This window comes from Danio aesculapii, chromosome 17 (genome assembly GCF_903798145.1).
Source record: "Danio aesculapii chromosome 17, fDanAes4.1, whole genome shotgun sequence".
Lineage (NCBI taxonomy): Eukaryota > Metazoa > Chordata > Actinopteri > Cypriniformes > Danionidae > Danio > Danio aesculapii.
In genome coordinates, this window is record NC_079451.1 from 50,008,690 (window position 1) to 50,031,871 (window position 23,182).

A 23,182-nucleotide genomic window follows, 5' to 3' on the forward strand; every position below is an offset into this window, starting at 1 on the left:
TGGATGTGTGTAAACGTAACATTCTGTAGTGCACTTGTCCAGCAAGCGCACAATGTCATAAGACGTTAATATTAGGTTAGATTTAGGTCGTGATATCAGGTGACCAATGTCTAGCCAGCGTCTAAGGACAACATTATTTTGATGTCCAATAACGACGTCAAATGACGTTGATATTTGGTTGATTTTAGGTTGTGTTAGAAAGTGACCAAAATCCAACGTCGACCCAACATCTTAAACCAACATCATATTGATAATACTGACAAATACTGACATTTATTAGTCAGGTATGGCAACTTATGTCATTAGATGTTGATATTTGGTTGATTTTAGGTTGGACGTCAAATACTGACATTTATCCTTCAGGTTTGGCAACCAAAATCTGGTAACGTCCACACAATGTCAAGCTGTAACATCATTACACATTGATTTTAGGCTGGTTGCTGGACATTGTGTCACGGTTCAGGAAGGGGGAGGAAGCGAGGACTCAAATGCAAACACAAGATGATCTTTATTAATTAAAATAAAACAAAAGAACAACAAAAACCACCCCGAGGGGGAAAACACATAACTATAACACAAACTTGGTTGGGCTGGCGAGACAAGGCTAGAGCAGGAACACAGGGGGAGTATAGATGACGAACTGGAACAGGACAGCAGACGTGAGGAGAATATAAGCAGGAGTAAATCAACACACAAATCGATGAACATGAACCTAATAATGAACCTAACATGAACGATGAACCTAATAATGGGTTAACAAGGAGGGTGGGACTAGACGATAGACGGGAGAGCACCTGACACAAAGAGACAACACAAGCCAGGTGCTCACATTAAACAGGACAAGAACACGCAGCCAATGAGAGAACTCATTAAGTTATACACATTAAACACATTTCAATTCTGAGAAAGGTGTCAGAAATAAGAGTTTTAGGATTTTTAATTGTGTTATTGTAAGAATCGTGTCGTTTCAGCTCATTTTAAATAAGCAGTTTGAAGTCTGACTGAGGAAGAGCTTGAAAACATTTTGCACTTTCACACTTTTCTACACTGTTGCCTCTGAAGACGCATCAATAAAAGATTTTTCAGGTGCTTTATACCGTGCATGACCGTGTGTGGATTTCTATTATCACTGTGTGCAGTTTATACATAAAAGAATGAAAATCAGGAGATGTAAAGCAAAATTAGATACAGACACCAATTCTGCTCACCAGAATTCTCCATTGTCGATAACATCATTGTATTTTTGGTCCTCGGGACGTACAAGTTCCCACAGTGGAGATCTAACGAGACCAGATTAATACAACAAGCTTTAAGTAAAAAAATCTGAAATGTTGATTATTGGTTGTCAAACAGCAGGATTCAAACCTGTCGCTCCAGTCTCTGTTCCACTCTCCGGAACCCCACGGGTTAAAAATCCTCACCAGCTTCACTGGACGACCTTTACATACAACCTGAAAGAGAACATCTCATACAGTACTCTTGACAAGTCGTTGTTTTATAAACATTACATTTTTGAACATTGTCTGCTCTCTGATGAGCTGCTTTAGTTGCAATTTTAAAAGTAAACACTTGTGCAAAAATGAATTTGCATAATGCATAAATATAAAATGGAAACCACATTAGAATTAGTCAGATAATTCAGATATGTTCTCACCTCCGTGACTCCTGTGACTGTGTATGCATGCATTTCCACAAGACCATTGGGCAATACAGTATTTTGCAGCACACCTGCTTGCTGAAGTAACAAAGATTTTAGTCTGTGATTAAATGGTTTAGAGCAATGTTTCTCAACCATGTTGCAGGAGGTCCACCAGCTCTGCATATTTTCCATTTATTTTTAACCAAACACACCTCATTCAGATTATCAGATCATCAGCTCATTAGCGGAGACTGAAAGACCTGTAATGGGTGTGACAGACAAAGGAGACATCCAAAACATGCAGCGTTGGTGGTCCTCGTGGTTGAGAAACACTGGTTTAGAGGACCTTAAAGGGATTGTTCACAAAAATAAAATAAAATCTGTCATGGTTTACTTGCCATTAACTTATTCCAAATCTGTTTGATTTTCTTTCTTCTGTTGAGCACAAAAGAAGAAACCAGTAACCATCGACTTCCATTATATTTGTTTTTTTCCTACTTCCCTACTGAAAAACCAGCTTAAACCAGCCTAGGCTGGTTGGCTGGTTTTAGCTGGTCAACCAGGCTGGTTTTAGAAGGGTTTTGGACACTTTCAGGCTGGTTTCCAGCCATTTCCAGCCTGGTCTTCTGGGAGATGACCAGCTAAAACCAGCTTGCCCAACCTAGCCAGGCTGGTAGCCCAGCCAAAACCAGCTATGTCCAGCTTAAACTAGGCTGGTCAAGCTGGTTTTAGCTGGTTTTAGTTGGTCATTTTCCAGCCTGACCAGCTAAGACCAGGCTGAAAATGGCTGGAAACCAGCCTGGAAATGGCCAAAACCCCTCTAAAACCAGGCTGGTCGACCAGCTAAAACCAGTCAACCAGCTTAGGCTGGTTTAAGCTGTTTTTTTTTTCAGCAGGGTATAGATGTCAATGGGCGAAGTTTTCAGCTTTTTTCAAAATATCTTATTTTGTGTTCAACTCATAAAGATGTATAACCACTTGAGGATGAGTAAATAGTAAGGACATTTTCTTTTTTGGTTGAAGTATCTCTTTAAGCCTAAAATGATTTTAATATTTAACAAACAAATCTTGAACAGATCTTCAAAACTGATCTTTCCTAATCCAACTCTGCTGTATTTTGGTGAAATTCGTCAGTTTGTACAAGTGAACGCTGGGTATTCTTAAAATGATACATACAGATATGCAGCAATTGTTTGCTTAATTTTCGATTAACTTTATAAGTTATATTAATTTTCATTTTGTCATATGTTATACTTCAGTAAAAGTACTATTACTTGCCTAAAAATGTAGTGTAAGTAGAGTAAAATTATCTGTTGTAAATATTACTCAAAGTATGAGTAAAGAGTAGATCTTTCTAAAGTACTCAAGAGTAGTGAGTAGCGACTATTACACTGTGATGCGTTTACATGTAACTTGTGGATGTGTGTAAACGTAACATTGTAGTGCATCTAGTTATTGTGTATAGCAGACACACAACTTCATAAGATGTTATTGTTAGGTCGTGATATCAGGTGACCAAAATTCAATGTCTAGCCAGCATCTATAAGGACAATGTTATTTTGATGTCCAAAAAAAAGACATTAATATTTGGTCGATTTTAGGTTGTTAGAAAGTGACCAAAATCCAACATCGTGCCAACATCTTAAACCAACGTCATGTTGACGTTTATTCGTCAGGTGTGGCAACCAAAATCCAACATCTGATAGACGTCATAGTAGTAACATCCATACAACGTCAAGCTGTAACATCATTACATGTTGATTTTAGGCTGGTTGTTGGACATTGACGTCAGCCTGAGGTTGAATTCTGACATTAACCAGATTTTCATTTCCAAACACAATGCAACGTCCCCACGAAGTTGGGGTACAACAAAAATCCAACATGCGACTGACGTCATAGTGGTAACGTTCAAATAACGTCAAGCTGCAACATCATTAGACTTTGATATTTTGTTGGTTTTAGGTTGAATGTTGGACACTGACGGAGTTCTGACGTTAACCCGATTTTCATTTCCAAACAAAATGCAGCAACCCCTATGACGTCAGGATACAACGTCAATCTGACGTCATGTTGACGTCTTGTGCCTGCTGGGTGTTTAAGGCCATTTCGGTCATCATACAGTAAACATCCGTTATCTTGTCATCAGTAACATGCATCTAAACAGTCTCTGGGTCATCGCTTGTAAAGATTTTGGACATCTTCTTGGACAATGCATCCAAACAGTTTGCTGCAATTATAAATCGCCCCTGTCTTGAGGTAGTTCATTATGAGGCGATTTACCTTCTATGGGCGATTTGATTGGACAGGAATCACAGGACTGATTTTGCTAAACCCCATAGACCAGAAATAGTAAAGTAGTGACTGCAGGTTGAAAGAAAGTAGTGGAGCAAAAGTACCAATACTAGACTAAAATGTACTCAAGTAAAAGTACTCACTTTTAAAACGACTTAGTATATTATAATTTCTGAGAAAAACTACTCAATTACAGTAGTTTGAGTATTTGTAATTAGTTACTTTACACCACTGATCAAATCTAGTCCATTTGTGATATAAGGCATAGTTTATATCAAACATGCATTTTATTTCTATATATTAAAACTAAATTTATGTCAGTGCAGTTTGACCATGATGAGCTGACAATAGGCTCATTCTGAAAACGTAGCCCTATATACATTTCGAATAATGCAGCCAGAAGTACGTATGGCTGCATTTCATCTTTACAACAAATGCTAAGGAGCGGTACGACGCCGTTTCTTTTTTTGCGCTAGCAGTTGACCGCTTACCTACATATGAACGGCTTTTCTTGTTGACCACGATGATGGGGTTCGAGACCGGTGAAGAGCGGTTCCAGAAAGCAGGTAAAACAATAGACAAAAAATAAAACAAACAAGTAAATAACAGGGTGAGAATGTAGTAAAATCTGAACATGTGGTAAAAATCAGGCAAGGGCTTTTCTTTTTTTGGGTTGTTTTTCAAAACACTGTCGGTTGGGTTTAGGGAAGTGGGTGGGCGCTGGTCAATCGGTACTTTTTAAAACACCATTGGTTGGGTTTCGGGAAGGGGATGGGTGGGAGAATTGATCAATTGGTCAGTCAGTCAGTCGACAGTGGATTTACGCAAGAACAGCAGGCGTGAATGGCACTCTGACAGAATTTGAGATCTGAAAAAGCGTACATAGCGGCCTCTGGTGGATTCATGAAAACAAAAACTGCAAAAAAAAAACCTAGCTCCTGGGACATATTTGGAGCTCTCCAAAAACGTATATGGGGTACGTTTTCAGAATGAGCCTGGGTTGCATGTTTGCATACGTACACATTTTGTATGCCTGTATACCGTACATGTATATAACACTGCTTCACATATTCAAATGCATTTTCATTGGCGGTTGTGCTTGCAAGATTAAATTTGACAAATTTATAGATCCCAATCACCTTCCATATTTCCACTAATAAAAATTTGACATGTGCACCTTCTGTCTAATAAAACGTTACAACAATGGCTTCTGATGAGGAGTTGTTTTTGCAGTTGTGAAAGCTCAAGCTCATTCTGGTGTGCGTTTGGATGTTCTATTATGCCTTTAAATGCCACCATTATAGTAATCTGAAAGGGCCAGTTCACCCAAAAAACTCAAAGCACACTTAAGTGGTTGTTTCTTTCTTCAGTTGAACTCAAAACAAGATATATTGAAGGATGTTGGGGAAAAAGTACTATGGAAGTCAATAGCTGTTTTTCCCAGAAATCTTTAGTTTATTTTCATTAGTATTTCACAGAAGAAAAAACTCAAATAGATTCGGAATAATGAGAAAATTGTTTTTGGGTACACTGTCCCTTTAAAAACACTTACCCCTCCAGGAGTGCCGCATCCCATCAGCGATTCTGATTGGCTGGCTCTTTTCATGATGTCCCACAGCTTATCTGATGCTTGACTCAGTTTAACGGTCATGTGTGGCCCACCAGTAAAGTCCATCAGAGCTTCTGAGATGTTCCCTGCATCCATATCCGTATAAGAGCCACACACTCTGGAAAAGGCATTTTTCCCCATTCATTTTCTCCATAAAGACATTTCTAGAAAAAGTTCTGGTCCCACTTTATATTATCCCTTGTGTACTATTAAAATTGACTACCCTTTGGTTATGTAGGTTGCTGTTTTTGTCCCATTGACTTCTATTATATTGTAATTGTAAAGGCATGACAGCATATAATCATGCATTCTTGATTGTTGGTCTCTCTTACACTCACACACACATCACTTTTTTGCACTGCAACTGAAGATCAACAGTAAAAAATGGCAAATTGCATCTCCTCCCAACAGGGAAAACCAGCAACAATCAAGAATGCAGGATTATATGCTGCCATGGCTTTGCAATAAAAAAATGTGATTATTTAGGAAGTCAATGGGGCAAAAACAGCCCCCAACATAATGAAAGTGTAGTCAGTTTGGCCAGAGTGTTTTGTTGAATCCGTCACAATTTTTATTGCATTTTCCCAAAATTTGTCCCAAAATTTCCCAAGATTTGTCACCAAAAATCAACGCATTAAGGATGTGTCAGAATCCATTTTTGCTATTTTAAGGAAGGAAAAATCCTCTTTGAGCCGTGGCGCATGGTCAAACAGGGTTGAGCTTATTCTCTTAATGAGTTATAGGTGTGTTTTGAGAATAAACCAATCAGAGTCTCATCTCCCATTCCCTTTAAGAGTCAGTTGCGTCGTGCCATGGTGCATTTGCTATTTACATGACGGACTTTGTAAGTGTAAAAACTGAACATTTCACTAGAGACAAAACAGTTAAACAGAGCATCTACAGCGCGAGAATGAGAGATGAGCCTCCTCATTATTTACTTTCACTTTCACTCTCGTGGATAGGGAAACGTGTTGTACGCACAGACATCTATTAGCCTATACATAATTCATTCCATTTATTAAGCGCAAAGATTTGTTTCAAAACTATTTCTAAATTCAGTTCTAATTTCCAGCAAAGGAATAGATGAACAATAATAACGAAGTGTGATCAAAACACTGAGTTATATCGAAATACACATGCTGTGCCCCATATGATCTAAAACCTGACAGGTGGGCAAATCTAAGCTTGTTTTTAATAAAACAAATATAAATATACATATAATAAATAATACTGCTAATAATAATAACATTATACAAAAGCAAATTGTCATGAATAAACTGACAAAGCCCCCCGAGAAGGCATGAAAGTTTGGTTTTTATATTTATGTAGGCTAGAAAATAATATTTTTTGTAATATTTTAATCCTTTATATTTATATCCTATATATATATCCTTAATATATCCTATATATATCCTTAATCCTTTAATTATTTTTCATTTGTAAAGATATTTGCGTATTGCTGTACACCCTGTTTCAATTAAGCAATGTGTAAGCGAGGCGCACAACTAACACGCTCTGCGCTGTACAATAGACCAGCTTTGATCTGATCTATTGAACAGTCTATTGTAGTTTCTCAAAATAGCAACACGCCAGCATTGCGCCTCAACACACCTCCTTTTTTAGACCAGAACGCCTATGGGCGCACATATGAGCCCAAATGCATTTACTATTTAAACAGCGTGCTGCAAAATGTCAAAACGACTCTTGCACCAAGCTGAAACTAGCAAACATGATAGGGCCCAAAGTGTTCATAATGTGTTGCAGAAGACTTTTGGTGCTATTGCGATGGGATAGGGGCAGGGTTAGGGACAGGTTTGGTGGTATGGGTAGGTTTAAGGCTGGGTTGAGGTGTAATTATAAATGTAGTCACAGAAAATAATAACACACTGAAAAAAATGATTCATTGTAATTACAATTATTTTAAGGAAAGTGCTTATATGTGCTGAATTTAAACAAATTAAGTTGAATATTAATAAATTTTATTTGTTTTAATTCAGCCCATTTAAATTCTTTGCTACCACTTACCTTAAAAATATAGTAAATCCAATGAATCTTCAGTTTTTCAGATGTGATTACGTGCAGGTATTTAATCGATCGTAAGTACAATGTTAAAACATGTTTTGACACAATTGTAATGGATTACTATTTTAAGTGTAAGTACACATTAGTAAAGCTATTTAATATAAGGTGATTCATGGATTCTGATTCATGAAACTGTCAAACCAACTAAATGAACTGCTCAGCTAATGAAGTAATGTTGGGTGTTTTTTGCTTCGAGAAATCAATTGCAACAACCCAGTTTTTTAAAAACAGCCTTAAAGCGAAACATACTTAGCATAAGCTTTCTCTAACAGAGCTGGCCAGAATTCATTTGGTGTTTTGGACTGGACAAAGACAAGTTGGTTATCTATGGTTGGCAGTTTGTCATCGATAACAACATCAACCCATGATCCAAATCTCCAGAACTGAAAACAAAAACATAACAGCAATTAGCTATTGACAAATATAATGACACATTCAAAGTTCCTCCTATGAAATTTTAATTGTTTTTCAAATATTTCCCCAAGTGATGATTTACTGTCACAGTCACCAGCTGAAGTGCCCAAAAGACTACACTTACCATCATCCTTTGCACCTCACACCTGATACAACTTTTCTTGATTAATTTCTTCAGTACCACAACACCTGTTCACAATCTGTTTCAAACACTGTTGTCAGTTAAAAACAGTGTGTGAGCCGAGTAGTATGTCCAGATTCGTACTATTGGGAAAAGGCCATGTGTGAAGTACCCGGATGACCTACTACTTCCGGCGAGATACTAAAGTGTCCGTCTAATGGACGCAACACTATCCCATGATGCCCCACAAGAGAGTTTATAAATGGGAGTGAAGTGACACAACTGATGTGGGTAGGTTGTGATAATGATAAATATCAGATGTAGTTCATTCCAATTACATTCATAATCATTTTCATACTATATAGAACATACTTTTCTAACGATCGAGAAGTACTGCACATTAAAATTCACATTCAATTCGGATGTAGTCTCAGTCACTCAGTATCTATTATGAACTGGAGCGTGATGACAGGAGTGAAAATCCTTAAAGGTCTTAACAGAAACAAACAATGTGAGGTGTTACACAAGAGCGTATTGGTATTGGGTTGTTTCTATGGCATTATGTGTGTGTGTGTCTCTCTCTCTTTCTCTCTCTCATCCCGTTCCTGTTTTCAGGTTGCCTCGCCCTAATTGGACGTGCTGCGTGCGTGCACTGTGGTTGGTGCTCGGAGAACGCAGCATCTTTTGAAAAGGAGACCAATGGAGTCAGATCGTGGGGGGAAAGACGGAGGTGCTCTCCACCTTTTTCCTCTCCCCTCCTCATTGTGACTTTCATACATATATATTTTGTCTGATATAAGCTAAGCGCCAAATTTACTTTGACACTGATATTTTCTCCTGTTTTTGGTTTAGTTAAGGATTAAGGGTCCCTACTGAAAAAAAAAACAACTTAAACCAGCCTAGGCTGGTTGGCTGGTTTTAGCTGGTCGACCAGGCTGGTTTTAGAGGGGTTTTGGACATTTTCAGGCTGGTTTCCAGCCATTTTCAGCCTGGTCTTAGCTGGTCAGGCTGGAAAATGACCAGCTAAAACCAGCTTGACCAGCCTAGCCAGGCTGGGAGCCCAGCCAAAACCAGCTATGGTCATTTTCCAGCCTGACCAGCTAAGACCAGGCTGGAAATGGCTGGAAACCAGCCTGGAAATGGCCAAAATCCCTCTTAAACCAGGCTGGTCAACCAGCTAAAACCAGCCAACCAGCCTAGGCTGGATTTTTCAGCAGGGGTAGTATTTGTCATTTATTTTCTGCATTTCTTTTTGGTTCATTAGGTAAGTTATCCTTTGGGTGGAGTTAGTTAATGTTTTCTTCATTATTTTTGCTCAGCCCTGAAGCTATTTCTGTTTGCGCTCATTTCTTATTTCTTTGTTTCTTGTAAATACCAAACTTTTTTCGTCTTCTTACAATAAAAGAACTTTTAAGGTTATTTAATCATAAACCTGCTAACCGTTTATTTATTTTCTTTAAAGTTCATGTTCAAGCTCAGCCCTAGACATTTGAGGACGTAACACAGGGGTAATCCACAAAGAGTAATCTGGTAAAAGGCAAAGATTGAGACAGGCAGCAATTGTAAATCCAAAAGACAGTCCAAAACAAACAAACTAGGCAGGGAACAAGAAACACGCTCAGAAATGTCCATACACATAACAAGACTGTGCAATGATAGTGAGTGACTGAGTTTCTTAATTAGAGCAGATGATTGTGAACAGGTGCTGTGGTAACCAATGAATTATTTGTGAAGTGTGATCAGGTGTGAGGTGCAAACGATGATGGTAAGTGTAGTCCGGGTAAATGGCAGAGGTGATGTGTGGAGTGCCCTCTAGTGCGTCTTTTGGGCACTTCAGCTTTATTTATTTGTCTTTTGAGGAAATTCTCATTTGTTTTAGTTTGGCCAGAATAAAAAGAATTATTAAATAAAAAAATAAAAACTGTTAAAGTCAATATTATTAGCCCCATTAGGACAATGACTTTTCTAATCTGCGTTGTTAGCCTAATTAACCAAGTTAAGCCTTTAAATGTCACTTTAACCTGAATATTAGTGTTTTTAAACATAACTAGAAAAATATTATTTGCTGTCATCATGACAAAGATAAAAGAAATCAGTTACTAAAAATAAGTTATTATGTTTTACAAATTTGTTGAAAACACTCTTATTAATCAGCACTTTAATTAAACATTTTTATCATTTTGTCTTACAAAAGCTTTAACTCAAAAAATAAATAAATCAATCACCAAATATAGATATATTTACCCTAAAGTGAAATATTCCTGCATAATCCACAGAGAACGTTTGATCATCCTGGATGACCTGCTTCATGATGCGCTTCTGAAACGTAAGAGCTCCAACAGACGCCAGGAACCAGCAGTTCCCTTTATAGACACAAACAGAAGTATAGAATTTATTTATGCATTTATCTTAATTCACTGCACAGTATTATGATTTATCCTATATAATGCTTGCATAAAGTAGTGCATACCCTTGAAGCTGTTATGTGCTACACAGGCTCATTCTGAAAACGTACCCCTGTATACATTTCTGGAGAGTGCAAATTCTGTAGCCAGAGGTACGTATGGCTGCATTTCATGTTTTAAAACGAACACTATGGGGCGGTATGACATCCCTGATGGCTTCTGCTTTTTTTCACATTACCGCTGACCACTCACCTCCATGTGGACAGCTTTTCCCTCATCACAATTTTGCCCAGTGGCTCACAATGTATGTCGGCGGACTTGAGATGCAGAGAAGAGTTGATTGCGACGAAGGGAAAGAACAGTTCCAGAAAGCAGGTAAAACAAAAACAAAAGACAAAAAATAAAATAAACAAGTAAATAACAGGGTGAAATCTGAAAACGTGGTAAAAATCTGGCGGTCGCTAGGGTTTTTCTTTTTCTGTATTGTTTTTTCAAGAGTTCGCCTTTAGCTGTTGTTTATGAAGCATGTTTGGTATGCTGTCCCAGGAGGGAGCCCTGAGCCCGTGAGATTCTCGAGCCCGGGGCTCCTCCCTGTTGCAGGGCGAGAGGGGAGTCCGAGTTCTGGTGGGTCTTGAGAACTCCCCTGCTTGATAATGGTAGATGTAGATTATGAATGCTATGGAGTGAATACTGGATTCAGCACTTGTCTATAATGTCAATTTAGTTTTGTCAGTTTACTTGCGTTACATGTTTTTGGTCTGTGGGAGGAAACTGGAGAACCCGGGGAAAACCCATGCAAGGTTGGGGAGAACATGCAAACTCCACACAGAAATGCTGACTTGGTAACCAGGTAAGATATGAGCCAGTGACATTCTTGCAGTGAGGCGATGATGCTAACCATTAGGCCTCCGTGCTGCCCTGACAAGAAAATGGGAAAAGTAGAGGTGGAAGGGGGAATTCTTCAAGACGAATATGGCAAGGTAAGATACTCTGGTTATTTATAGTGATTTAGGAATCAACTAATTGGTGGATCGTGCGTTAGCTAATGAGGACCAGCTGCTATCAGGGAAGGCTTTTAGGGAAGGCGGTAGGCGCTGGTCAATCCGTGCTTTTGAAAACACTATCGGTTGGGTTTAGGGAAGGGGTGGGTGGACTCATCGGTCGATCAGTCAGTAAGTCAGTCAGTCGACAGCGGCCACTAAAGGATTTATGTGAGAACAGCAGGCGCAAATGTCACTTGCAAATGTCACTTGTGAGAGAAATTTGAGATCTGAACAATGTACACAGTGGCCTCTGGTGGATTAGCACAAAAACTGCAAAAAAAGTATCTCCTGGGACATATTTAGTGATCTCTAGAAATGTATACAGGGGTATGTATAAATAATGAGCCTGGGTTCTCATTTGAAGCACATGCAAGAGGAAAAACCCCACAAACCACCCTAATGTTCATCAAATTTTACACAGATCAACATCAGACTATGCTAAATAAAATGATATTATAAAGCTTTTTCAAAACCTCATGCTATTTTTTGCATAGTAATACAGTAATACCGTTATTACGGTAGTGATAACATGCTGTTTTGGTGTATGTAACCTCACACTGACCACCTCGCATTTGGGATCAGTGCTTCCTATTTGTAACCAGTAATATGTTTATCGCATTAAAATTTATGGTTTGATTTTGCTTAAAGTCACCAACAATCGACAGTGGTCTCCAACGCTTTTCTCAGATTAATCGTTTTTGCATTATTGCACTTTTTTTGTGGCTTCTGGTTATCAGTGTTGGGGGTAACACAATACAAGTAATAATATTACTTTACTAAGTAACGAGTAAAGTAATGCACATAATGCAAACTTAAGTAATAATATTTGAGTTACTTTTCTCAGAGTTCAGATCCAACCAACCCAGGCTCATTCTGAAAACGTACCCCTGTATACATTTCTGGAGAGAGGGAAATATGTCCCAGGAGCTATGTTTTTTTTGCAGTTTTTGTTTTCTCGAATCCTCCAGAGGCTGCTGTGTACGCTTTTCAGATCTCAAATTTCTCTTGTGAGTGCCGTTCGTGTAAATACTCATTTACAGGGCCTTGGGATACTCATCCCGAGGCCCTCAGACAATGTAGAGTCACTGATTCGATCCAAGACCAGCGACGAGATGATCCCAAGGTTTCCATATCCGTAACCAGGCCGTGTCCTGAGCAGCTGCTGTGGTGGTCATGGAGGAGTGGAGAACATAAGACTGATTCCTGTGACGCTCCAGGGACAGACGAGTCTTCGCTGAGGTCCAGCTTCCAGCCTCCGCCGCTGAGCCTGCAGCTCTGCACAAGACGTTTGGCCAGCGGAGAAATTAAAATGGTCGTGCCCAACTGAGCCTGGTTTCTCTCGAGGTTTTTCAATTCTTCACTTTCGCCAATTGGTGAAGTTTTTTCCTCACCGCTGTCGCCACTGGCTTGCATAGTTCGCGATCTGAGCTGCGCATCGTTGGATTTGCTCTTCAATATTTGGACTCTCAGTAGTGATTATTAAACCACACTGAACTGAGCTAAACTGAACTGAACTTAAACACTACAAACTGAACTACACTGTTCCAATTTACTATGACCTTTTATGTGAAGCTGCTTTGACACAATCTACATTGTAAAAGCGCTATACAAATAAAGGTGAATTGAAATAAAATTGAATTAAATCCACCCGAGGCCGTTGTCGACTGACTGACTGACTGACTGACTGACGTTTGACTGACCCATCCTCCTCATTCCCTAAACCCAACCGATAGTGTTTTCAAAAGCACCAATTGACCCACCCACTGCCTTCCCTAAACCTTACTGACAGTGATTTAAAAAGCAACCCAGAAAAGGAAAAGCCCTCGCCTGATTTTTACCACATTTTCAGATTTTACCACATTCTCACCCTGTTATTTACTTATTTATTTTATTTTTTAGCTTTTGTTTTTGTCTTACCTGCTTTCTAAAACCATCCTTCGCCAGACTTGAACCCACCCGGTGGTCGTGGTCAACTCCGCTCTGCATCTCAAGTCCGCTGACATACATGGTGAGCTACTAGGCAAACTGGCAACAGCAGGAAAGCCGTCCATACAGAGGTAATCGGTCAGCTGGTAAGCATGAAAAGGAACGGCGTCATACCGCCCCGTAACGTTAGTTTTAAAGATGAAGTGCAACTATACGTTCCTCTGGCTACATAATTCGCGATCTCCAGTAATGTATATAGGGCTACGTTTTCAGAATGAGCCTATGTTGGATTAAAAACCCACTCGAACACCTGATAAAGGCGTTACAGACAGTTGTGTTGGAGCAGGATTGGCGCTTAAAGTAACTGTGTATTTACATTATACCTGTACGTTTAAATCCACATTCACTGAATAAACCGTACACAACTGTTTGCCTGATTTATTGCTTTATTGCGCTGCCACTTTATCTATTAAATAGCTTAGCCCGGTGACCTTTGAGATTTCCATCATGTCTAAATAATATTCATTTATTCGTTTTGGTTTGGTTCATTATTTGCAAATGCATTTCTTCTCATTTGCTATATTTATAATCACACATAAATATAAAGACAATGAATGATCCTCTATCAAATCTCGATTCATTTACACACTGAATGTGATTTTGCAGACCTACCTAATCTACCCTGGATGAAGTCAAACCTTGAAGTGCCTTGAGCGATGTAAACAGGGTTTGGCACCAGTTCCTGAAGGAGAAAGAGGATTTATTTTACATTGTGCATAAGATACAAGTGTACAAAGCCTTAACAAGTACACAAGACCCTTTTCAAGTTTTAAAATAGATCAAAACCCGAATGAAAAGCATGCATGACTATGCAGTTCCCTTTGTTGTGGACAGTAAACTTTGCTAGCACTCACACCCTAATGTCAACATCAGCTGGCCAAAGAGATCCTTTAGTACACTTAAAGAATACTTTTATTTTGTTCGTTCAAACTACTTATTTACAGTCTTTCTCAGTGGCTTTGGTGCATTTCTCACAACACTATTTACATTTGCACAACAGTTCATGCATTTCTCAAAACATTTAGTCATTTGTGCACATCATAGCAGCAGTTTCTCATTCTTTCCAACAAATTGCAAATGCTTCTGGACCAACCCATTCCGAAAACGTAGTCCCGAGGATGTTTCTGGAGACCGTGAATTATGTAGCCGGAGGTGAGACGCCGTTCCTTTTACCGCTCGCCGGCTGACCTCTTACCTTCTTGTGGAGGGCTTTCCCGCTGCAGTCAGTTTGTCCGGTTAGCTCGTCCTGTGCGTTGACGGACTCGAGACGCAAGAGAGGAGCTGACCACGACGACGACGACGACCGGATTCAAGTCTGGGGAAGAGCGGTTCCAGAAATCAGGTAAGACTAAAACAGAATCCAAGAAATAAAGCGAAGAGGTTCATAACAGGGTGAGAGTGTGGTAAAATCCGAAAACGTGGTAAAAAAACAAAAAGTAAAAAAATCAGACGAGGGCTTTTCTTTATCCGGACGGCTTTTGTAAATCATTGGTTGGGTTTAGGGGCGGGCGTGTCAATCGATAAATTTGGTTGGGTTCGGGGAAGGAGGAGGGTGGGTCGGTCGGCGACCGGTCAATCATTCAGCCAGTCGGACAGACAGATGTTCGTTCGACAGCGGCCTCTGGTGGGTTCACGCGAGAACAGCGCTGGCGCGAACGGCACTCGCGGGAGACGTCAGAGAAGCCAAAAAGGCGTACACAGCGGCCTCTCGCGGATTCGCGAAAACCAAAAAAAAGCCTGCAAAAATATGTATCTCCCGGGACGTATTTCGCAGTCTCCAGAAACGTCCTCGGGACTACGTTTTCAGAATGAGCCTGGGTTGTTCTGGACATGCATCAACTGCTTTCATACAACTCTCTGCTGCTTTATAACATTATTATTTGCTTATGTCATGTCAGTCTAAATGAACTAAACTTGTGAATGCTGAATAGTCAGTCCATATTAAACTAATAGTGCTCATTTCACTACTGGAGTCATTACATACAACAATGTTGAACTAGCTGTCAAAATCTGTTAAGCTAATCTTATAAAACAAATTAATCTTTTTTTTCCTGAAAATATCTTCTAATTTGAACAGTTTGATGAATGATTTACAGACCTGTGTGTGTTGTAGGTTCAGCTCCAATATGTACTGCAGTATTGTTCACAGTTGTGCACAGCTCTACCCAAAGGAAGTTTATGTGTGTTGTGAATAAGAGTGTGTTTATTCTGTTGCACAATGCTGTGAATAAATTAGAATTGTAAAGAGCATCTGCAGTAAACACGTGAAACACATATTCATGTCTTGTACTCAGATACCTCACTAAATGCAGTGATGTCTGACTTTACTGTAGTTTTCAAATGGCTGTGCAGATAGTATATAGAGCTGTATTGAGGATTTTCAGCAAGTGTCACCAAAATCTGACTTTATTGCATTGGAAAACATGTAGAGAGTGAACTGTCATAATGAAAACATGACAAAGCCATTTGACTATTTTGTTCATAAACAATGGAGTCAGGACTTTTCATCTTGATAACACTGACACTTTCATTGACATCAACACTTGCTTTTGAGGAATGAGCTCTCCATTTTGAGCAGGTGACGCGCTTCTGCAGGTTATCAACGAGGTTTGGCAGTTTGTACTAACGGTTTTGAGAATTTTGTGCAAATGTAAATAGTGTTGAGAGAAATGCACCAAAGCCACTGAGAAAAACTGTAAAATAAGCTGAAATAACACAATTCTTGACATTTCATTATGACAACTTAATTTTTCTATGTTCAATGCACTTAAATTTGTTAATAGTGTTACATTAACTTAATCAATTTGTGTTGGAACAACATGAATGAATTGTGTGGATCCCTGCATTTTTTACAGTGTAGCTTTTTTAAATATGCCTACAATTTTACAATTTCTGCAATAGTTTGTCAGTAGGCATACACATGCTTATTAATCAAATTCAGGCCCATGAAGTGTGTGAGATAAGGAGAAATGTAAGAATAGATTTATCAATGTTTTCTGCTAATATAACTTCATAAATATTGTTAATAATATTCATTCATTAATTATCCTTCAGCTTAGTCCCTTTCTTTTATCAGGGGTCACCACATCGGAATGAACCGACAACTATTCCAGCATATGTTTTATGCAGCGGATGCCCTTCCAACCACAATCCAGTACTGGAAAACACCCATACACTCTCATTCACACTCATACACTAAGGCCAATTTAGTTTATTCAATTCACCTATAGTGCATGTGTTTGGACTGTGGGGGAAACTGGAGCACCTGGAGGAAACCCACAACAACACAAGGAGAACATACAAACTCCACACAGAAATAGTCACTTTGGAATTATAAGGTTGTATCAGCGTTCTGAATGAGTTTGAGATATTGAGCTTCAAAGTTTTTGCCATATAGCAAACAATATGTGTGTAACATTTGTTTTTCAAATAAAAATGTCTTAAAATGTAAACAACTTATAAAAAACACCCCATAATGTAAATAAGTTGTCATTTAATAAGAATATGTCAATAACTCAAATTTGACAAAAATGTCAGATAGAACCTTATAATTTTAAGGTGACGAAATGCCAACTGACCCAGCCGAGGCTAAAACCAGCGATCTTCTTGCTGTAAGGCGACAGTGATAACCACTGAGCCAGCGTGCCACCCTAATGTTAATCTATTCATTCATTCATTTATTCATTTGCTTTTTGGCTTAGTCCCTTTATTAATCCAGGGTCGCCACAGCGGAATGAACCGCCAACTTATCCAGCACATGTTTTACGCAGCGGATGCCCTTCCAGCTGCAACCCATCTCTGGGAAACATCCATACACACTCATACACTACGCACAATACCGAATGTGTTTGGACTGTGGGGGAAACCGGAGCACCCGGAGGAAACCCACGCGAACACAGGGAGAACATGCAAACTCCACACAGAAACGCCAACTGACCCAGCCGAGGCTCGAACCAGCAACCTTCTTGCTGTATGGCAACAGCGCTACCTACTGCACCACTGCGTCACCTAATTTTAATATAATATATTTAAATATTTGTAATAACATAAGACCTTTAACAAAGTCATGTATATAAAGGAGATTTTATGCATGCTTATGACAACTGTTATTTTGCGGAGGTGACATTGTTGACATGACAGTTGTCATAAGCATGCATAAAATCTCCTTTATATACATGACATGACATTGTAAAGGTCTTATACTTTTAGAAATATTTTGACAACTTGACATTAACCAAGACAACATAACTCGTCATAACTCTGTCATAAACATGATCGTTATGAGGCCATTATAACTGTGTCATGAATATTTTTCTGATCACGTTTTTTAAAACTCTTGTCAATAATTTGATAAAAGCATCAGTCATTTTTTTATGATATTTAATGACATTTTAATGGTGATATGGTTCGCACTGTCTCCTCACAGCAAGAAGGTTGCTAGTTCGAGTCCCAGTTGGGTCAGTTGACATTTCTGTGTGGAGTTTGCATGTTCTCCCCGTGTTGGCGTGGGTTTTCTTCGGGTGCTCCATTTCCCCCACAGCCCAAACACATGCGCTATAGAGTAATTGGATGAACTAAATTGGCTGTAGTGTATGAGTATGTGTGTGTGAATGACTGTGTATGGGTGTTTCCCAGTACTGGGTTGCAGCTGGAAGGGCATCCGCTGTGTAAAACACATATAGTTGGCGGTTCATTCCACTGTGGCAACCCCTGATAAATAAGCGACTAAGCAGAAGGAAAATGAATGAAAGAATGTACGAATGAATGACATTTAAATGACAAATACAATAAGTACCACCATACAAACAAGAACTGTAATGATGCTGTTGTAAAACTCGGCCCGATGAGGCTTTATGCAGTTCGTGTTTACCAATTTTCATCCGTGGGTTCTTGGCTATTACCCGGTCTGTTAAGGCCACTAGATAGAAAAGTCCAACTCAACTTCTGTGGTTGGAACGTATGGTTTATTTTCACAGCGTTATTCAGCATAATCTCAGCATGAATTCAGACTACTCTCGTGGGTCTCCCTCGTGCAACTTCCCGCTTCACCTCACCTTTTTCCGTCCGTACACGAGATATCGCGAGAGTAGAATCTAACTTTATTTAAACACATTTTTAACTCTTACACTGTTATAAAACTACTGACATGATCATAATGGCCTCAGGACAGTCATGCTTACGACAGATTTATTTGCCTTGTTAAAGTCACGTTGTTTTAAAAATGACAAAGACAGACTGTGATAGGTCAAATCCTCATAACAAACCATCTCCAACTGTGTCATCTTTGCATTTAATGACAGTTCAGTGTTGGGCACGTTCCTTTACAAGAGTAATTAGTTATAGTGACCAGTTACTTCTCACAAATAGTGACTGAGTTAGTAACTGAGCTACATAATTATAGAAGTAACTAATCACCAGGGATTTCCCAGAGATGGGTTGCAGCTGGAAATGCATCTGCTGTGTAAAACATATGCTGGATAAGATGGCGGTTCATTCCGCTGTGGCGACCCCAGATTAATAAAGGGACTAAGCCAAAAAGGAAATCAATGAATGAAAAATGACCAGTGAAAGTAAGTGCTGTGCTACTAACAATCTAATTTGTTAAATGACTATAAACTAAATATAAACCATTGTACACGTATCTACACTATTTTAATGTTGTTGTGGGACAATGTGAGAAGCATGTCCTCAACTTCAGAGTGGCCCATTTATATGGATACACCTTAATAAAATGGGAATGGTTGGTGATATTAACCTGCTGTTTGTGGCACATTATATTATATATGTGAGGGGGCAAACTTTTTAAGATAGGTGGTGACCATGGTGGCCATTTTAAAGTCGGCCATCTTGGATCCAACTTTTGTTTTTTCAGTAGGGTCATGTTAATTTAAAATAATATATATATTAAAAAACGGTGTCTGTGTGTGTGTGTGTTTCACATACATATGGTCTTTTCCACACTACTTTCCAGAGATCGTCACGCTTTAGAGGCCCCAAACCGATGGATTTGAGCTCTGGTGGGAACAGGTTGTCTCTAAACCTCAATCTCTCCTTCAGGCAGAATTGCTTCAGCTGCTGGAAGTCCTGATCCAGGAACTTTTCAGGATTACTGGCCGATCCCTGTCCATCTTTGACATTACGCTCCGATAAAATGTTTAAACACACACCAGGCGCCGGCATAGTGGCTCAGATCTGTTGAACACAAACATTGCTTTACAGTATGGTCATTTCTGATGATCTCTTTTACACTGCAATGGATCATATTTAGATTAGATCGAGTGCAGAGTTTGCAAAAAATATAGTAAAACAAACTGATTTATCTGCAACATAGGCACATTCTGAAAACATACCCCTGTATACATTTCTGGAGATCTCGAATTATGTAGCCAGAGCTACGTATGGCTGCATTTTGTCTTTAAAACGTATGCTACGGGGCGGTATGCCGTTACTTTTCTTGCTTACCAGCTGACCGCTTGCCTCTGTATGGACAGCTTTTACATTGTTACCAGTTTGACCAGTGACTCGCCACATATGTTGACAGACTTGAGATGCAGAGAGGAGTTGACCGCGATGATGAGGTTTGAGTCTGGCGAAGAACGGTTACAGAAAGCAGGTAAAACAAAAAATAAAATAAACAAGTAAATAAGGGGGTGAGAATGTTGTAAAATCTGAAAATGTAGTAAAAATCAGGTGAATGCTTTTCTTTTTCTGCATTGCTTTTCAAAGCACTGTTGTTTGGGTTTAGGGAAGGCGGAGGGTGGGCCAGTCGATTGCTCAGTCAGTCAGTCAGTCAGTAGACAGCGGCCTCTGGTGATCTATGCGAGAATAGCAGGCGCGAATGACACTCGCAAGAGTAATTTGAGATCTGAAAAATTGTACACAGCGGTCTCTATATATTTCTTTATTTAACCAGATAAAAAAACCCATTGAGATCAAGATCTCATTTACAAGGGTGACCTGGCCAAGAGGTCTGCAACACACGACTTATGAAAAAAATTAAAATAAAATAATAATAATATGATTAATAATAAATAGAAAATCAATATAGTGTAAAATACAGTTGAGTTGTTCAGCTTTACCACATTTCAATAAATTAAAAACACATACATTGAGAAATGGACTGTTGTTGTTTGTTAAAAAGGATAAAGCGAAACGATGTCATTGGGATGAGCTTAGATATTTAGTTCAGACTAAAGAGTATTCCAGGATGAGGGGGCGGCATGACTAAAGGCTCGCTTCCCTATTTCAGTTCGAACCCGGGGAACAGTCAAATGATAAGATTCACTTGAACGTAGGGCATACTGGCTTTTAGACTTATGAAGAAGGGAACATATGTATGAATGCACCAGTCCCAGGAGAGCCTTGTAGACAAGAGTCATCCAGTGGGTGTACCTTCTTACACTCAGAGAAGGCCACTCAGCTTTGGCATACAATTCACAATGATGACTAAGTCTTTGACAGCCAGTAACAAACCTTAGAGCACTGTGATTTATGGAGTTTAAAGGCTAAAGACATTTGGTTGAAGCATTCATATATAAAACACTCTGGTGCATTCATAAAAACAAAAACTGCAAAAACGTAGCTCCTGGGACGTATTTTGCAATCTTCAGAAATGCTTATAGGGGTACGTAATCAGATTGTTCAGAATTATATTTGTGTAACAAAGATGCTTGGTCACAATTTACAATAAGGTTTAGTTAATTATTGTTAATGACGTTGTAAAGAATATTGATTCATTAAAAGGCTCCACATACTGTATCATGATACGCAGGTTTTTTTTTTACATTTATTTACGTTATGAAAAGCATTATGGGACCTTTATCTCGAAAAATTCACCTGTGTAGTTTAACAAAGTGACTTTTATTGACATTTTAGTAGTTTGAAACAATATATGTTACATTATAAGAAATAATACATGGAGAAATAAGTCTTTAAATGGACAGAAAATCTACTGGCAGTTTATTACATGGTTCTGGTAGCATAATAACACCAACACCAGACAATAAATCACTTTAAACTATTACAATTGTCAATAAAAGTAACTTTTTCAAGCTTTGTAGCATCATAAAAGGTCCTTAATGCAATTCATAAGCATAAAAATATGGATATGCATTTGTCTTATAACATGAACTAAGAATGAACAAATCGTATACAGCATTTATTAATTATAGTTTTCAAAACTAGATTAAAGACCTATCTGTTTAATAAAGCATACACTCAGTGCACCACTTAGCGGGTTTCCACACAGGTTCTGCATCTTGTCTATATACACTATAAACATCAGCTACGCTAATTATTCTCTTTATTCTCCATTTCCACCTGGGGATACTCTTCCCGAGGCCCTCAGACTATGCAGAGTCACTGATTCGATCCAAGACCAACGACGAGATGATCCCAAGGTTTCCATATCCTGGACCAGGCCGTATCCTGAGCAGCTACTGTGATGGTCATGGAGGAGTGGAGAACATGAGACTGATTACTGTGATGCTCCAGAGACAGACAAGTCTTCGCTGAGGCCAGCTTCCAGCCTCCGCCACTGAGACTGCAGCTCTGCACAAGACGTTTGGCCAGCGGAGAAATTAAAATGGTCATGCCCAACTGAGCCTGGTTTCTCTCAAGGTTTTTTTTCTTCACTTTCGCCATTAGTGAAGTTTTTTTTCCCTCTCCGCTGTCGCCTCTAGCTTGCATGGTTCAGGATCTATAGAGCTGCGCATCGTTGGATTTGCTCTTCAGTATTTGGACTCTCAGTAGTGATTATTAAACCACACTGAACTGAGCTAAACTGAACTGAACTTAAACACTAAAAACTGAACTACACTGTTCCTATTTACTGTGACCCTTTATGTGAAGCTGCTTTGACACAATCTACATTGTATAAGCGCTATACAAATAAAGGTGAGTTTTCATTTACTAATGCTTTATTAAATTCAAAGTTGTGCCTGTTAAGATTAGTTAATGCACTACCAGGTAACAAAAACAACTTTATTTTCATTAATGTGTACAATATGAAATAAGACTGTAATAAATGTATTATTCATTGCTTATTTTAGTAAATACATTAACGATCAAATCCTTATTGCATTTCTACTTCAGCTCAAAACACGCAGATTTGCATGAAAAACCTGCCTTTGCACACCGTCTCTGTAGATGCATGTAAATGGCTGAACTACAGCACAACTCTAAATAACATTTGCATGTCGGTTGACTTTCTAATACATGACAATTTCAATGGATAAAAAACTGACAACAACGTGACACGAATAACAAAACCTACCTTTGGTCTGTAGAGTAGCTGAAAGATTACGCCGTCCTCCACAAAGCACAGAGCAGGAGGACGTTTGCTGGCTTTTCAAAGTCTGACTCCACCTGCAGATCCAGGTGTGACGCAACTTTATGACTCTCAGGTCAATATTTAAATACAGCGCAAATGTCATTATTTATGAGCCGAGCCTTCTACTGTTGCAGGATTCAGGCCAGATACATTGATTGGCACATTACTGTATTACACAGTGAATATTGAGAGATGTACTGTGACTACAGGATTAATGCTTGTAAAAAACGAAGCATAAACATTACAAATCGTTTTGCTTT

At 39.0% G+C, this 23,182-nt stretch overlaps 1 protein-coding gene across 1 annotated transcript in view; it reads right to left on the bottom strand.

Annotated features, from left to right (window-relative positions):
- zgc:136872 (uncharacterized protein LOC678524 homolog) overlaps positions 1–22,946 on the bottom strand; it is a 38,380-nt gene extending 15,434 nt beyond the window's left edge. Inside the window, exons 1-9 of the mRNA XM_056477540.1 lie at positions 22,866–22,946; positions 19,535–19,783; positions 14,204–14,273; positions 10,402–10,520; positions 7,872–8,005; positions 5,484–5,658; positions 1,655–1,735; positions 1,366–1,451; positions 1,209–1,280 (exon numbers count right to left, since the gene is read on the bottom strand). Of these exons, the coding sequence (XP_056333515.1) occupies positions 1,209–1,280; positions 1,366–1,451; positions 1,655–1,735; positions 5,484–5,658; positions 7,872–8,005; positions 10,402–10,520; positions 14,204–14,273; positions 19,535–19,771 (974 nt within the window). The 5' untranslated portion in view covers positions 19,772–19,783; positions 22,866–22,946. The remainder of the gene's footprint in view (positions 1–1,208; positions 1,281–1,365; positions 1,452–1,654; positions 1,736–5,483; positions 5,659–7,871; positions 8,006–10,401; positions 10,521–14,203; positions 14,274–19,534; positions 19,784–22,865) is intronic.
- Positions 22,947–23,182: the final 236 nt, after the last annotated feature.